The following is an 18724-nucleotide window of genomic DNA, read 5'->3' as shown; positions in this document are numbered from 1 at the left end:
TATACAGGAAGCTGCAATTTGCGTGCCAATGTAACACGTGTTCCACAGTACGAATCAACCTTTTCAATTATTCAAACTTTCTCATCCATAGTGGAAGTTTTTCTTTCCTTCTATTTTCCATTATTAGCAGGAAAACAATAAAGCAATAACAAAGAATGATTAACAAATACACACGACGGGAAAGAAAGATCACGGCAATTCACTTTGGCCACTCAACTCACATAACAAGAACAAAAACGTAACAAATAACAAAAATAAATGTGACGAATCAGCGACAATAACTTTAACAACTCCAACAATAAACACAAGTGTAAAACAATACCATGAAATAACGAACCCGGGCAAGACAAACAATGAATCACTTGATAATATCTCCTTCTTGTGCTTCTACTGTACTTAGCAATAAAGCAAAAACCTGATATCTCCTTCTTCATCTCCTTTGCGGTTTTGTTGGGCTCTGTATTTTGCCATTACCCAGATACTGCATGTGTGGTATTATACATGTTTTTTATTTCTATTGGGTGTTTGTTTACTTGCATTCAAAAGTCATAGGATTACGGTGGAAAGTTTGTGTGTATGTGAGATTTAGAGAGTTAATTCAACTCATTGTCGGATTTGAAAAGAAGGTATAAGATGTTGTGAAAAACACCTGGTATCATAGAATGCGCTGTGTTGGTTAAGCGGAAGTTCAATACTGAAAGTTCTAAGAGTTATTAAAGAACATGGTTGTTTGATTTGGGTGTCATGCCATGGTTACTCAAAGTGTTTTAGGTTAGTTGCAACACCATTTTATCTCAATTTTTTTCCTTTCGAACATAAACATAAATTCGAGGATTTAAATACACTGTGAGCATAGGAAATCTCAGGGGACCAACAAAAAATGTTGTACAAGATGGGAAAACGCAAAAGCCGGGAACGTAAATGCGGGGTAATACTGTATATTTAACATTAGTCAGCACTGGAAGTGTTATCTCCCACGAGACTTCATCTAACTTCTGACAGTCAAGGTTTACCCAAGGTTTATTCAAATCCATTGCACTGCAATAGCTAAAACTGGTATACATTTTTCTGTTCCACCTAGTGATATTTTTACACACATAACTTAACAGACACAATCGCTTGGATTTGCAAAACCTGGTCGACATGGTTTGGCCGCACGTGAAAGCAAGTTAATATCTTAAAACTGTATTGTCTGTAAAATTTAAATTTATCCACAACAATAAAGCAATAAAGCTCACCTGATACAAGGGTAACAGGCCCTTTGATAGTTGAGAGGGGCTGTTTGGTGAAACTCTTTATTAAACACTGTATTAAAGTAGTCTTTCCCACCTTTGGAGGACCCACCACAGCAACTATTATTGGAGGTGGCTCAATAGGAGTTCTGTCAACCAATGGGATGTGCTGTTTCTTAGTTTCAAGATCTTGAGTTCTGGAACAATACAAATGCAAAGTATGATAGCACAGGCCCAATTCAGTTCCAAAACAAACAAACAAACAAACAAACAAACAAACAAACAAGACATTTCTATTATTACTATCTTGTTTTTAACATAATTCTTACAAGAAATAACAAAGACCCGATGGGAAAGGCCAAGCCCACAAACATGAAACATGTCTAGGGTTGCCACTTTTTTATATAAGAAATAAGGGACATCTAATTAAAAATACAGCACTTTTCACAAAAATAAGGGACAGTTCATAAATACTAGAAAATCAAACGTTAGGTATCAATTTCAATTAGAATATAATTAGTTTCATTGACAAAATAAGATCATTATTGAAATTCACAAAAGAAACAAACACTCTTTTAACAGTACATATAGAATAATGCATCTGACATCTTAACACCGATGTCTTCGATGAACTTCAAAACTTCACAATTTACGTAGATTTAGTCTCAAACAGCATGAACAATAATGTTGGAAATTTGAATGGAAGACCTATGGAAGTACGCAGCAGAAGAGGAGAAATCACAAGATTTCCTTCTTCTGAAGCTCCAAAGAGAAAAAAGCTTATGGAGCTACTTTGAACTTTAATGGAGCTCAAATCAAATACGGATTTTAAACAGGATTTTTTACAGGACAACCGTTCATAATACAGGACGCAAAATTTTCACCTCAAATATGGGATATTTTTTACAGGACAACCGTTCATAATACAGGACGCAAAATTTTCACCTCAAATATGGGATATCCCGTACAATACGGAACAGGTGGCAACCCTAAACATGTTTCTGACAAGTCAAGTTGTAGACTAGAAATGACAATATATTTACAGTATATAAAAAAATATACAATTTTCTTGTCTGTTGAATTATTCTCCAAAATGACTTTCTCTCTCACCAGACATTTTATCATTCACTATTACGGTATATAAATTAATTTACATAATGTCTTCAATCATAAATTATTTTGTATTTTGATAAATGAAAGTTTCTGGCCTCTATTAAGATTGAGTTTCACAATTGCACACAGTAAACAGAGAATCTTTTCTAATAAGTAGAGGCAGAAATGAAGGGTGGAAAGAGGCGAACAGCTCTTTAAACTGAACAACAGGCAAGTGATATGTCAATACAGGACATGCCATGCACAGATGTGAAGTCCATAAAGCTCTTGGCCTACAAACTCTTAAATTTACACACAGGAAACTCAATATTTTTGTGGCTTTATAATATACCCCATTTGTAAATTCCACTTTAGATTGTCACTAATTTAACTGAACAATGATTTTATAAACATATATTGTATACTCTCTATAAAGTTCTGTAAACACTTCATAACGCTGGAAGTGAAATAAAACGGATCAATAGGATTATAAGGGTAAGAATGCAGAGGGCAGTGTGGAATGATAAGTTTAATGGTCAGATCCTCCACACCACACTTGCATGTAGTCAAATTTATCCATTCTCATTTGTGATAGAAGTAACTACAGTTCTAACGCGGTGATACCATAGCTTCCTCGCAAGATCGGATCTAGTCCACTTCTTTATGGGCTCTAAGGCATGGGATGTGATCCAGATGTTTTCTTAGACCACTCATCCTTCCAGCAATGGTTCAACTCTAAACATTTTCAAATGAGTCTGCCTGCAGCGACATATGTAGGTCTCTGTCTATGTGATAAGTAGCACAAATCCTGGTATAGTGGCAAAGAGGGCAATGCCCATATCTCCTTTGCTACTCTCAGCAGCACTTGCTTCCTTCTTATGTATGACAGTGGAATGCAGCTGAGCACAGGTAACCATTGGCATAGGGTCACTTCACAGCGTCACAGATAATAATAATAATAATTTTGTGTGGCCATTTTAGCCTGTTACAGCCCTTGAAAGGCAGACCCTCTGATGAGGGTGGGCGGCATCTGACACGTGTGGGAACTGCATTTTCCGTAGTGGAAGATAGTGTTTTGTGTGTGCTGTGAGTTGCAGGGATGTTGGGGACAGTACAAACACCCAGTTTCCGACTCAGGGGAAATAACCATTTAAGGTAAAAATCTCTGACCCAGCCAGGAATCGAACCCAAGACCCTCTGAAGTGAAGGCAACTATGCTGACCATTCACCAAGAAGGCAGACAAATAAACTCGTATCTTTGTCCTGAGGTGATGCAGCTCTTTCCAGGCACACCTCCAATGGAGGTAAGTTGCATGTACCATTTTAACCACATAGCAGCCCTCCTGCCATTCTTAATTTTCTGGCAGTAGAGGGAATTGAACCTGAGCCCCCGAGGACAGCAGCTTATGGGACTAATCATTACACTATGGAGGTGGACGGTGTCACAGATAAAATGCATTGTATCATTTAGCTTCACATCTACTCTCTGTAAATGTACACTTTCCAGCAATGCAAGAGCACAATATTCAGCAGTACAGTAGACGAGGATGCTACCAGATGAGCACTGGCTATCAGTAGCAGCTCCTCAGGAAGGACCTGCAAGTTTATGTAGGATATTATTTCTAGCAGCAACTTGATGAGACAGTCTGGTGAAATGCTCTTTGTAGCTCAGAGTTCTATGAGAATGACTCCAAGATATTTTGCAAAAGGATTGTACCTGAGCTCTTTCAACTGAATAATATGACTAGTATCTGTAACTCTGAAGTGAGATTTGACAGAATCTGATTGTCTTCCTTCATGAACAAAACTAGTCATTTTGTATTTAATTAATAATAATAATAATAATAATAATAATAATAATAATAATAATAATAATAATATAATATTTATTTTTTTTGCGAGGGAGTGTGGAAAATCTTTCATAATACGCTTGTGAGGGTCCGCACTCAACAAGTGTGTGGAGATTCTTACCCACTAAAAACCACACTCCCTTTTCCCATGACGTTTATCTCCGCCCCGGAAACCGCTCTCGCATTACTTCAGGGCGGATGTCGTGCTTAATGCATCTTGTGCTTCATCTTCCTTCTTCTGCTTTAATGTCTGTCGTAATCGTCCAGGTCCTTCTTCTTCTGACGCAGAATATTTTCTACGTAGACTGCCACCTGGTCCCAAGATTCTTGACTTTGTAGCATTGCTGACACGATCCCTTCTGGCGTCAATTCTCCGTGCATAACTTCTAAGCATCTTCTTTATGGCAGCCAATGAACACACACAAAGAAAGTATGTAATACGTCATCGATATCACCGCAATATATGCACACCAGACTAGTTGCTAGCCCTAGCCTATGAAGAAATTTTCGGAAGTATCCATGACCTGTCAAGAACTGTGCGAGATAGTAGTTCACTTCACCATGATTTCGGGCAACCCATACGCCCAGAGAAGGTATCAGTCTTTTCGTCCATTTCCCTCTAGAATCATCTTTCCATCTTGTTTGCCATCGTTGCATTCTGCGACTAAGAGCCAAAGCCTTTGCCCTTTTCCTTCCTAGCTCTTCTTGTGTGAGCCAAATTTCTTGTCTTTCGAAGGCCAACAAGTCAATAGGAGCTACTGCTGCTACTACTAGAATCGCAGGTTCTGATACTGTGCGATATGCGCAAGCAATTCGTAAAGCTGCTCTCCGTTGTACAGCCGCAATTCTTGTCCGATATTTCACAATTTTTAACGATTCAGCCCAAATTTCCGAACAGTATAGCAGTATCGATTGAACAGTTGACATGAGAAGCCGCCTTTTACTAGATATTGGCCCCTTGATATTTCCCATGAGTCTACTCAGTGCAGTCATGGTTTTTACTGCCGTATCTGTTACCCGTTGGATGTGGTCCCAATATGTAAGCTTAGTATCAAGCGTTACACCAAGATATTTTGTGCTCCTAGTTGTTTCGATGGCTATCTGCCCGATCTGCATCGGTACAACAGTATTAATCCTTTTCCTCGTCAGGAGGACAATTTCCGTTTTATGATCTGCGAGTTCTAACTTGTGATTTATCATCCATTCTTTGACACGTCGCATCACCTCATTCAATTTAAATTGAGCCAGCTCTAGGTTACGGGTTACTATCACAGCAGCCACATCATCAGCATAACCCACAAGTTTTACATCTTCTGGCATCTCCAGCCGTAACAAACCATCATACATGACATTCCAAAGGTGTGGTCCGAGAATTGAGACTTGTGCTGCACCAGCTGTGAGCCGTTTTCTTCTCTGACCATCTTCCGTGTCGTATAACAATGTACGGTCTTTCAAATAGTCTCGCAGTATATACATGAGATATTCTGGTAGCTTGAAAGTTTCTTGTAGAGCTTCCAAAATATCACTCCATCTTGCCGAGTTGAAGGCATTTTTAACATCTAGAGTCACAAGAAGCGTCAGCTTTCTAGAGTAACGATTACCCGTTTGAGCTCGTTCTGCTGTCTTCACCACTTCCTTCACAGCATCTAGCGTTGAGTGACCTCTGCGAAATCCATGTTGTTGGTCAGATAGGTCGCCAGCTAATCGGACTGCTGCTAGTATTCTCGGTTGTAGTAGCTTCTCTAAACCTTTCCCGGCAGTGTCCAGCATACACAGAGGTCTGTAACCCCCAGTTTACCCTTTACTGATCAGAACCAATCTAGCTATCTTCCAACGAAAGCTAAAAATTCCCGCTTTCAAACAATGATTATAGGCCCTACATTCTCAACAGCAGTTGAGGACATAATTCGACTGCCACCTTTAGTACTTCTGCTGGAATACCATCTGGTCCAGGGGCTTTCTTATTTCTAAGGGAATTAATTGCTGTTATCAATTCTTCAGTTGTAAAAGGTGGTACATTTTCTAGTTCTTTCTCGGCTTCATCATCAATCCTCTCTGCATGATCAGGGAATAGTGTGTGTACTATTTCTTCCATGGTGCGTGGATCCATGGAAGAAATAGTACACACACTATTTCCTGATCATGCAGATCATAATAATAATAATAATAATAATAATAATAATAATAATAATAATAATAATAATAATAATAATAATAATAATAATAATCCCATCTAGTTACAGATCAACTGAAAATGCAAAGATAGTATTACTTTATTGCAATCCAAATTATGCATTTGATTTTCTTTACTACCATTAGTTTCCCTATAATAATATTAAACATCAGAATTATGCATACTAAATGTTTACATCAATTTTCCAAATTATTACTTTTTGTCCTAGATGTCAAACAATGTTATATAAACTAGGACAATATGTATCCTAACTTTCAATAGTTGAATTAGAGCTTACTTTATGTTCTCTTATTTTCTTTTGCAAAATATTTATTAATACATTGCACAAAACAAATGCTGGCTGCCCTATCCGTTGTGGTCCACTCTTTTTTTAATAATTTCACAATTGTATGAAACTCTCTCTTTCTACTTTTATTTTGGAATCACCACCCATGTATTTGACCCTAAGTGATTCTCCCTCCCTGCATACTCTCAACAAAAGTGTGCTCTTCCATTATTTCTCCACATAACAAACAATTATCTTCATTTTTCTCTCTTTGAACCTTATTATTACAGTCTCCCATTAACCACCACCCCATACCTCTTACTTCTCTATTTCCAAGTCTTTGTTTCTTTCTTGACAACTTTTTGCTAATTTTACAGAATTCCAGTATTCTTTCGGTCCTACATTCTGACATCTGCTTCTCAATATCTTTCACTCAAATAGTTAGCTCTTCTGATGCGGCTGCTTACTGGCCCTCAGTACTGGTCTCATACAGCCCACCACAGTCCACTGCACTTGGCAGGCTGAGTAGACTAACCTTAACTAATTCCCTGCAATAACGTGTGCGCCATGTACATAAAAATTTTCACTTCACAATTCTATTGAGATCACTCACTATACGAATTCCCATTCGCTAATGACAAATTTCAAAGTAGGCTCATTTTACTGCACATTGTTAATAAATAATAATAATAATAACTTTATCATTATTATTATTATCAAGGGGCCTTAATAGTATTTAACTCAACACACAATACAAATTGAAATGACGTGTAATATGCCAACAACAAAAACAAACCCGAACACGACTTTTACTTAGTGAGCATAGTTTATTGGTCACTGATCAATGATGGTGGAATTAGTGTGAATAAAAAGAAGAGCATCAATATTGTCTGGGTGTAGAAGAAACCGCCATACGTTGAGAATGAAGCCCACTGAACTGAAATTTTTCTTTGAAGCTCAACTTGATACTTGTATATATAATACTTTCTTGACAATCTGGTGAAGATTTGAATACTTCCATTCCACAATTTTGGTTGAAATATATTTCCAGCTCATCTGTTGGAGTAGGACCATCACCAACATCAGCCCACAAGGCTAACTTCATTACTTTGACAGGTTGTGGCATAGTCGTGGAGTTTGATGACCTGGGAAGATTGGAATGTTTGTCATTCATGCATGCCTCATTCATAATAAAGCTTTTACCTAATCAAGAAAAGAAAAAAAGTATTTCAGATACGTCACCATGCAAGTCAGCATCAAAGTGTGTCGCGTATGGTAAAAGTGTTACGCAAACAGTGGCTGCTAAAAAGGGAGAGAGGTGTAGGAATTGGTACATACCGTATAATCCTGAATACCACCCGCCACCGAATAAGACCCACACCCTAAATTTGAGGCGGCAAAATAGGGGAAAAAATATAAAATCAAATAACTTACATACCTATTTACTTTTCTTCAAAAACTGTATACCACAAATATAAATTCAAACAGCTTACAATTAATCAAATCATCACAAAAATCATAAATAAAATCGGTCCAATACTCAGATCATTCACAATTCACCGTAATCGCACTTCAGGCCTCTTCACTCGTCCGGTTGGTGTTAACGCATTATCACCATCATACATCCATTTGGTGTACAACTGTTTCATTGCAGTTCTGAAAGGCCGGTTCACGCAAACATACAACGGCTGTAGAATAGAAGTGAGTCCTCCGAGAATTATCGCAAGATAAGTTTTTCCTTTCCTCATCATATCTTTTACAGCGTCAGTTGTATGTCCTCAGTAACTGTCCAACATAAGCATGTTTCGTTTTTTTTTTTAACAAAGCCCCGGGCGACGTATCAAATGCACTTCACCCAGTCCTCCACTAACGCACTGTCCATCCAGAGAGACTCATGTGTTCTAACAATAACACAGGACGGCAAGTTTCCTTTCGGAAGTGTTTTCCTTTTCAGAACCACATATGGAGGGAATTTGGTTCCAGCCGCCTATACACACAACATTACCGTGCATTGTTGCTTTTCGTTACAACCTGTTTTGATGGTTACACTTTTAGAACCCTTCGTATCCACTGTATTTTCCAACGGCATTTCAAAATAGACAGGTGTCTGGTCAGCATTGACAATTTGCGACAGCAAATAAGAATTTTGCTTCCTCAAATGAATAATGTGACACTGAAAGGCCATTAATTTTTCTTCATATGACCCAGGGAGACAATGTGAAATAGACGTACGTCTCCGAACGCATAATCCCTTTCTCCGATAAAAGTTTCAGATCAACCCGCGGCTTGCAGTAAAACCCTGTGTTTTGAGTTCTTTTGAGATCTCTAGTGCTTTCAATTAACACATTTCACTAGAAACATCATTTCCTAACTCATGTTTTTCTATCACAAATTTGTGGAATCTTTCTACAATTTCCGGAAACACTGCACTCCGCCCGCGGAACGCTCTGCGATCGCCATTACTTTTCAATAGTTTTTCCTTCTTCTTAAATGAATCATGAATTCACGATTCATCAATATCGTACTTTCTGCCAACGGCATGATTTCCGTATATTTCAGCTTCGCTTACAAGTTTAAGTTTCTCACGCACAGTAAATGACCGCAGGCGCCATTTTGAACCCATCGCTTACTATCGAGACAGCATTTTCACGGGACAGATACGGAACTCGAATGTGAGCAAGGTAGACTTCCGTAACTAACAGTCTCGTCTCTCGCAAAGTACGATATCCTGCGAGATCAGCTATTTGCGCAACCAGCAACACTTGTGAAACAAATGACGATTGAGCATCTGCAGCAGTGGCTTTCATATTTACTAGCATTTTTCTCATATTCTTTGATTTACTGTATTTCATTACCCTACATTTCACGTTTACATGCCACTGTAACCGTACTAAGAAAAATTGATTTTGTTTTCTAGAACGCAAGTAAAACACAATAAGACCTGAAAGCCCGTTTACATGTGGTATGCTGAGTACGGTAACCGTATTCAAATCTATTTCAACACTCCATGTAAATGTATATTTTAATACAGTTTCATATTGTTAATATGGTTTGAAATTGTGATCAATTTGATGTTGGTAAACTTATATGATTGTCAATTTTTCTACAAACTTCTATCAGCTGATGATGATGAAGAGGGGCGTCAAAACTAGCACTGATTGAAATATATATTGTAATTAAGTCTACGCAACAATTTTTATGTATTGAATAAGGTGGACCCAAATTATAATAAAAGTTGTAAGTTCACCACAGGCCGTACAGCACATATAACGAATGTCTTTCCCATCAACACCCACCAAATACGACTTTTAAGGTTCGGATCCAGTTCAGAAGGCTTGTATTACCCTTCCCCCCCCCCCCCCCCCCCCCCCTTACTTCATGTTTTCTTCCCACAGTTTCTTTCTTTTGGAAAAAAAATAAGAAACCATGCATGTTACGTGATGGTTCTTTTTGTGCTACATATCCGTGATGGCTGCGCATTCCTTTCTACTCATACAGTTGAGTTCCTCCGAACATAATATGTGAATGCTGAAAAACATAGAAGATTCTCAGCTGTGGGATCACACATGATGGCCACAGGTCATAAATTTACCAACATAGAACAAGACCTGACCATCATAAAAAAATTAAAAAAGGGTAGCTTAATGAACACTTATGAAGATCTATACATTCATCTAGACCAACTTGTAAAGAAAAATAATAACCTTATTGAGACTGTAGAATATAAGAACCCATTATATTATCAAATTCTAGTGTATTTGAAAATGCTTGAGAAAGATCACGAGAAAAGAATTGAAATTTCTCCACCTACAAATAGCCCTACAAAATATTCCTCCTCACTTGAAGCTATAGGTGACAGCAAGGAGGTTCTTGACACACCTATAGCCCCCCGCTCCTCCACCTCCTCAGGTGCAAGAGCAAGGAAGAACGCATCATCAATATTACTCCAGACACAAGACTGTGAAAGAATGACAGGAGTTACTGTTCCAAAGGAAAGCAGGCTTAATACGAATTGACAACTAGGAATTAGTAATATTTTCATCTGCATTAGTAACTGGAGCCACATTGTGTTAACTGGATTTCTTCATTTCAACAATTACTAATAAATTGTATAATTTCAATTTATAAATTGACCTTTTTTCATGAATTATTAAGAACAGAATATTCATTAGGACATATTCTCTATGGAATATTGTACAAGTGTTTCCCTGACAACTGCTTCAATTGAAGAAGAATTTATATGTTTTCTCTTAAGATTGTTTGTTTGTTTTAATATTGTCAATCTTATGTTAATTTTAAGGACACTTCCTCTAAAGCATTTGTACTTTGTCAATTTGTGCATTTTTCATCTAAACAGTGTTATGTGGCTGAAGATGTTGATAATATACGAAACATGTACCACTTTTAAGCATTAAGTTGCCTTAAGCAATCACTGTATCGACTAGGTGGAAAATAAATAAATACTTAATTGTCAATAAATTAATTTGTAGACGCTTTCTGCCATGTGTCGGGATACAGTTGATGGGATGAGTTATGATATCTGTTGCGGATACTTTTCCATACATAGCTCCAGCATCAACCAATGTCTGAGCAAGATCCAGAAAGTCATCAGCTCTAAATGTCCCATATGACCTTCAGTTTAGTGCAAATATACAAACACATTTTGCAACAACCAAGTCCTGAGCAGATTTAAGAAGACGATTTTTTTTTGAAGGGAGATAATTTGTTGTTAGACAAGAATGGATAACGAGAAATGTGCGATGTTACAGATGGTGATTCCCATAGGGAACTTAAAATATTTGTCCTGAATGAGTAAATTTATAATACCAATACAATGGTCCGTTATTGGAATTTATAAATTTTCCAGCTAACTCATTCTTGGTTGCCTGCGTTTCGCCCTTGTATGCTAAGTTGGGTTCGTCAGTTGGGACTTAGCACACCTCCCAAGATGCAAGGCTAGTGCCCCACCTCGTAAAGCTACTCTGCTTGATTGGTAGAAATGTGCGTTTGCTTCAGGCAGTGTCAAAGACAGGCCGCGTAGTGGACGTACGAAGACGCAGGAAGAAACGTGTGCCGCTGTCACTCAATCAATTGAGCAGTCTCCATTGAAATCCGTTCGCAAAAGAGCAGCTGAACTTCAAGTACCACGGTCAACAATGCATGACAACATTAAGAGAGATTTGAAAATGAAAGGATTTAGGCCGATGCACGTGAATGAATTATCTGACAATGACATACAGCAAAGAGTTGCAGCCTGCCGTGCTTTGTTGGAACAATTCCCAACTGCCGTGTCTCGCTCAAGAGTGTTATTTTCTGATGAATGTGCGATATATCGCAGTTCACATAGGAAGAATGCGGTTTTCTGGTCTAAGGAAAATCCTCATTATGTGCAAGAGTTGGAAAGGAACCCCCCTCATGTTATGGTATATGCTGGGATATCATCACGTCACTTGTGCAGACCGTACTTTTTGATGGGTATGTGAATGGAAAATTTTATTTGCATATTTTACAATCTTGGTTAATACCTCAGCTTCAAGACAAGGGAATCATGGGTCATGTGTGGTTATAGCAGGATAGGGCTCCAGCATATTTTGCTATTCAGGTGCACGAGTTCCTTGATGAACAATTTCAAGGCCGCTGGATTGGCCGTGGCTCACCAACATCTCCAGCCCCGTTAAAATGGCCACCACGAAGCCCGGACCTACGCCAGACAACTCATTGTGAGAAATAATCAAGTCCCATGTGGCTCAACGTCGGTACACGACTAATGAAGAATTGCGCCAAAGTGTGGAGGAAGACTTTCGTTCCATAACTCCTGAGATGCTCCGCAAGATGTCAATGAGGACTTGGAGACGGATAGAACTCTGTGTAAGGCATGATGGTGCACATACAGATTCCCTGGATTCATAGTTTTTATATGTAAGTACTCCAATATAACATGAAACATATGAAACTAAGGGTACGGGAACTTCTCGGACACCCTGTAGAATATGTTAGCTGGGTGGTCTGTGCGCCCATTAAAAAAGTCCTAGGGAGAACACTGTTATTCATTATTGTTTTAATCTATAAATATGTAAATGGAGCAATCTATACTTCTATTTCTAATTCTACACCGTCAATCCACAACTTTTCTTTTCTTAAAGTTTCTACAAACTATTACTTTTGTTTCCTTAATGTTAATTTTTAAATTCTATTTTATACAATATTGAGCAGTTTTTGTGAGGCTTTTTTGCATACCAATTGATGTTAAAGAGAGCAAAAAGATGTATTAATATTATGTAATTAGCACATATCTAGAATATGTTAGCCGGGCAGTCTGTAAAAACAGCTAGGCGGTGTGGTGAGCCCATTAAAAAGTTCCTAGGGAGAACACTGTTATTCATTATTGTTTTAATCTATATATATTAATGGAAGTTGGTTTAGAGCAATCTATAAAGTTATAAAAATGAAAAAAAAGACGTGTATTAATTAGGCACTTTGAGGAATCTTACAAACTTAAAAATCACTACCAGAGTAGCTGATGACATCAGGATCCCTAGAAAAATTGAAAATTCCCAAAATTCCCTGAGGGGGCCAGACTGGGGGTTTTTGAAATTTGGAGCTCAGCATAAGAACATAAGAATTTCATTCTCCCAGTGGAGTATAGTTTTGTAAATCATGGGCTTAAAGGTTTCCTGAAAAGACTTACGTCGCACCGACACAGATAGGTCTTATGGCGACGATGGGACAGGAAAGGGCTAGGAATGGGAAGGAAGCAGCTGTGGCCTTAATTAAGGTACAGCCCTAGCATTTGCCTGGTGTGAAAATGGGAAACCACGGAAAACCATTTTCAGGGCTGCCGACAGTGGGGTTCGAACCTACTGTCTCCCAAACACTGGATACTGGCCGCACTTAAGCGATTGCAGCTATCGAGCTTGGTGTCAGCACAATTTGCCAGGCAAGCTAGAAAATTGAAATCTGGCAAAATGACAGCTGTTAGGCTGTAACCGATGGAAAAATTCTAAGATGTTCAAATATTTAACTTTTTATCCCCCAAAAAATTTGAAATATCAAGGCAAATTTTTATGACGCTGCAGACCTTCATTTCGAGGTAACTGCTCTGAGTCTAACCATCGTCGTCTTGGTCTCCCTCTACTTCTCTTACCCTCCAAAACAAAGTCCATTATTCTCCTAGGTAACCTATGCCCCTCCATTCACCTCACATGACTCCACCACCAAAGCCGGTTTATGTGCACAGATTCATCCATCGAGTTCATTCCTAACTTAGCCTTTCTTTCACCCCCATTCTGAGTGCCCCCTACCATTGTTCCCACCTGTTTGTACCAGCAATCATTCTCGCCACTTTCATGTCCGTTACTTCTAACTTATGAATAAGATATCCTCAATCCACACAGCTTTTGCTGCTGTAAAGCAAAGTTGGTCTGAAAACAGACCAATGCACAGTGGGTCAAAATCGAAATCTAGGGGGACAAAATTATTTTTACGTTTTAATCATGAATTTAGAGTGAAAGCAACGTATATAATTTGTTTACGTCATAATAAACATCAGTTAAGACCTTTTTTAAGCTACATCTACACATGCAAGAAATTGTCTATGACTAGGAAGTGGACAGAGCCTAAACTACAATAAACTACAATAGATTGTACTCAGTTTACCTTTAATTTGGAAGATTGCAATTGTGGATAATTGCAGACAGCACTTCAGTCACTATCACTAATCACTCGATGACCCTGACCTTGATGACTCATCACATGTGTCATCTGAAGTATCATCGTCATTCACTGCCTCATGCTGTTCATGATGAGCCGGTACATCTGGTTCTTTCAGAAGTAGTAATACTTCACTGGATAATGCTTTCCTCGTTTTATGTTGAATTTTGGTTTTATGAGATATTACTGGGTCTGAAGATATCAGCAGCATATTTAATATGTCCTCATTTGTATGTTTTCATGAGGATTTCCTAGAATGTCCAAATCTGTATTTTCTCAAATCTTTGTTATGTGTTTCTTGGGCTGCTTCTTACAACTGCCCGATAGGTATAATACAAAAATCAATTATAACTGCACCATGAATTAATACTTTATGCACAGTGACTGGCATATAATACCATGGATACAGATTTAGATACAATTTTGCTGTATCCTGGGTGTAAGTTTTGAAAGCGGGTGTATTTATAGGGAACTGACAAGAAACAGCACACAAAATTGTAGAGAAACATCTGATTAGCTCTTCATTTATACCCGTAATTTGGGATGACAAGACTGGATCCTCAAAAAAAAACGGCGAAAAGTGTTGTGAACATTCGAATTTCCGACGCCTCCAGATCTTGGTTTGTCAACATGCAGACCCATTTCTGATCGAAATTTATTTTGTATTACTTTCTTTCTGTTTTCTATTTTTGTCTTATCTTCATCCCCTCTTGCTTGCCATTTCTTAATTTCTATTTTGTAAGAAATATGTAGCAGGCATTCAGAAAAACGGATCCAACAATGGAGGGTAGATAATCCAAATTTATAGCTCTCTTCAGGACAAACTGTTTTTGTGAGTGTGTTATTCATTTCTCTGGGACCAGCACCACACACATAACACCTCAGTGCTGATGAACCTGTAATAGAATTGCAGACTTTTCCATCCAGCAATAGAGTTTGATTAATATATATGTAGTGATCATAAATTTCTATTTTACTTGGTTGGAGGGACATTATTTCAGTTTCACCTAATTGAACCTCTTGCATAGTCAATTCGACAGTCTCATTTCAAACAATAATTGAAGAGGTCTGCAAAATCGTATCGAAGAAGGTCGTGGGTTCTGCCATAAAATTTTCTTTTCATTGTTGCTTTCTATATTTAAAGAATACATTTGTAATGGAACAACTGAAACAACAAAAATATCAGTGTCACTGCCGTCATCATCTGTAAATTTCTGCTTATACTGACTATGTCCGCTTGAGCCATCACACCCCCATTTTAATATAATATGAACTGTATCATTGCTAGAAATAGACTGTTTCAAAACATCTTCTTGAACAACTGTAAGGCGCTCAATTGTATGGTCAACCAGTGATTGCAATGTTATTGTGGCTGATGTTTCTGTTATTATTATTGATTCACTTGGTGGATAGCATTTCTGTTTTGTTTCTCTAATGATGTGGTAAGGTGTGAAAATATTACAGTTCCTATTTTTGCATTCAAGTCGCATATTCATATATATTGGCTTTTGCTGTACTTGTTATCTACAAGGAATGGTAGAGACTCTTCACCGGTAAGTGGTACAGGTTTTACAGCTGGTGATATATAGGACTTTTTAATTTTAGTAGCTCTATGTGGAGACTTAAGAGTTCATTTAACCATTTTTGCAGCATCTCGTTTTCCAGACATGTGCAATGATACTTGTGCAGTGTTGTCAACTTAGCGGATTTTCCGCTAAATTTGGCGGGTTTAGAAAACTGTTGACGGAGAAATATATCATTTAGTGGACGGCGGATTTTTTGGTGGAATTCTAGATTTATTATAGCGGAATTTAGTGTTTTATCTATTTTATGATTTTTAAATTTGTACTCCAGTCTGTCTCCGAGATATTCTGTATTTCTTGTCAGGAGCTAGCAGTCACATGTGGAAAACATGTTATTTGGATTCGATGTTATGAGATCATGGTATCATAAATTTGTAATGCGTGGGGAAAGGGCACTTATCTCTTAGTTGACGAATGGCGACAGATAATGGAACTGTGAGAGAGTAGCATTTATATTTATGCTATGAAGGAAGACCATTTAATGAACTGGCCTGTTTTGTGTGTGGCCCTTGAGGTAGGAGATTCGCCTAGTTTGCATCCGGCACTAAAACGCCTATAAGTTTTATCTCACCGGCTCGCAGGCAGGGGGTTAATCCCAGTGAAACTCACAGATCAGGTGAGTGCAGACATTTACTTTTTTTATTATTCTTCTTCTTGTTTTCGAATAGGTCTACTATGGACCACGTTAAGCATCATTCATTTACGGTTCTTCCTCTTTCGATCGGCCCAGTACTTCTTCATCCTTTCGGAGTGGGCTTCTTTACGTTCTCGTGACCAGTTGTTGCTGGTCCGTTTTTTGCTACTTTGATCTTGGAATACCTTAATTTTGTTGATGATTTTTCTGTATTCCTGTCTGTTGTACACTGCCTGCTGTGATATATTATTTTCCTCCATATCCTCCTTGACCCCTTTAAGCCAGCTAGTTTGTGTCTTCCTGTTCTCCATGTATTTCAGAATTCGCTTGGCTGTTCTCTCTGGTGGCATTCTTTTAATGTGTCCGTAGAAGCAGTCTTCTCTTCTTGAAGGATGTTGTGATTTTTTCGGTCCTTTTGTATAGTTCCTCATTTGGTCGCAGTCTAAATTCTTGACCCACTTTCCTGGGCCCTAGTATCTTCCTCAAGATCTTCCTTTCTGTCTTTTCAATGTTTTCTAGTAAGCCCTTCCTGTTCAGTGGAATACATTCGATCACATATAGACTTTCTGGTTTGATGACAGTGTTGTAATGTCTGATTTTTGCAGTGAATGAAACTGATTTTTTATTATTATTATTATTACTCATTTTTATTGCACATTATTTGAGATCGGATTTCTTGGCAGAATTTTAGCAGATTTTTGGTAGTATTTAGGGGATCTTGAAAATATAAATTGGCAACACTGTACTTGTGTGGCATGAATAAGTTCTTGTCCTGAATGTGCAGTGTAGCGGTTGAATTTTTCGTCTCTTTGATTCTTCACTATGTTCATGAAAAAGCTTTCTAGGCCTTCCGACTTTCGATGCGGATGAAGTAGGAGGATTTAAATTTTCTGTTAATTTAGAATCATACATAATTTTCGAAAATGTTATCTTCTCTTTTAACCAATCAGAATATTTTGAAATGAATATTGAATTTTCACTTCAACACGTACTACATGTACGTAACATGACCTAATACGTTGAAAGTCTGTTTCGATTACAATGCGGTCGTGAAAATTCAATATTCATTGACATGCCACACAACGGGCGACTTAAACGCACTCTACAGTGTGCTAGCAGCAGTGCCAGACCTGTAGCTCAGATCCTTTTAAACAGAACAAAGATGGCCTAGGCCACCATAGCTCAATTGGTAGAGCACCCGACGCGAAATCGGGAGGTGGTGGGTTCGAATCCCACTGGTGTCCGGCTGGCCATTTTTGTTCTGTACTTAACATCTCTCCAACACGTACTACATGTACGTAACACGACCTAATACGTTGAAAGACTGTTTCGATTATTTTGAAATGAATTTTGCTTTACTTCTATGGTTTCCCATTTTCACACCAGGCAAATGCTGGGGCTGTACCTTAATTAAGGCCACGGCTGCTTCCTTCCCAGCCCTAGCCCTTTCCTGTCCCATCGTCGCCATAAGACACATCTGTGTCGGTGCGACGTAAAGCCAATAGCAAAAAAAAAAAAAAAAAACCCTGCTTCCACCGCCTGGTAAAATTATCAACAAAATCCTTCAAATCTCCTTGTAGGCATTCAGTTATCTCTTCAGAACAATTGTATATCCCTAATTTACTTTTGACAAAGTCACAAAGTTCCACTTTTGACACAATCTTCGAACCCAGTGCTTCAAACAGTTGTAAACGTGTGAGAACTGGTTGCGCGGCATCTTCTAAAACGTAAAATAATTAAGTTGCAAAAGGATGCAAAAATTCTTATAACAGGTGTAAACTACAAGACTTTATCTACATTTTAACATTAAGTAGACAGTGACGCAGAGTGACACGACATACTAAAACTCTAAGTGAAAATATAATTTTAAAAATAATAGTTAAATATTACATGATGCAAATATAGCTAAAATTACGTAACAATTACGCCCATTAATAACTGAAACCCATTACAAATGTAAAGATCATACCATTAGCTGCATGTTCCATCTTAAAGGACCACACTAACCTCAAAGACAACCAAACCTCAGCCACTTACATTCACTCTCCAATTCAGACTGCGAGATACGTACACACAGCATTGGAGATAAGATAAGATTCCAGCTCGAACAATGGTGACAGATTTACACTAAGATGCGTTTATTTCCCAGAATAGTGCACGGCAA

General features: G+C 38.1%; 1 protein-coding gene and 1 non-coding gene across 2 annotated transcripts in view; one reads left to right on the top strand and one right to left on the bottom strand.

Annotated features, from left to right (window-relative positions):
• LOC136856771 (ribosome biogenesis protein BMS1 homolog) overlaps positions 1 to 18724 on the bottom strand; it is a 317735-nt gene that overhangs the window by 274931 nt on the left and 24080 nt on the right. The window contains exon 3 of the mRNA XM_067134870.2: positions 1239 to 1429. Within this exon, the coding sequence (XP_066990971.2) occupies positions 1239 to 1429 (191 nt within the window). The remainder of the gene's footprint in view (positions 1 to 1238; positions 1430 to 18724) is intronic.
• TRNAS-CGA (transfer RNA serine (anticodon CGA)) lies at positions 17732 to 17808 on the top strand. Its single transcript has one exon. It is a non-coding gene; the product is annotated as a tRNA-Ser (tRNA).

The sequence above is a fragment of the Anabrus simplex genome, chromosome 1 (assembly GCF_040414725.1).
Source record: "Anabrus simplex isolate iqAnaSimp1 chromosome 1, ASM4041472v1, whole genome shotgun sequence".
Lineage (NCBI taxonomy): Eukaryota > Metazoa > Arthropoda > Insecta > Orthoptera > Tettigoniidae > Anabrus > Anabrus simplex.
This window is presented reverse-complemented; position numbering and strand designations above follow the sequence as displayed.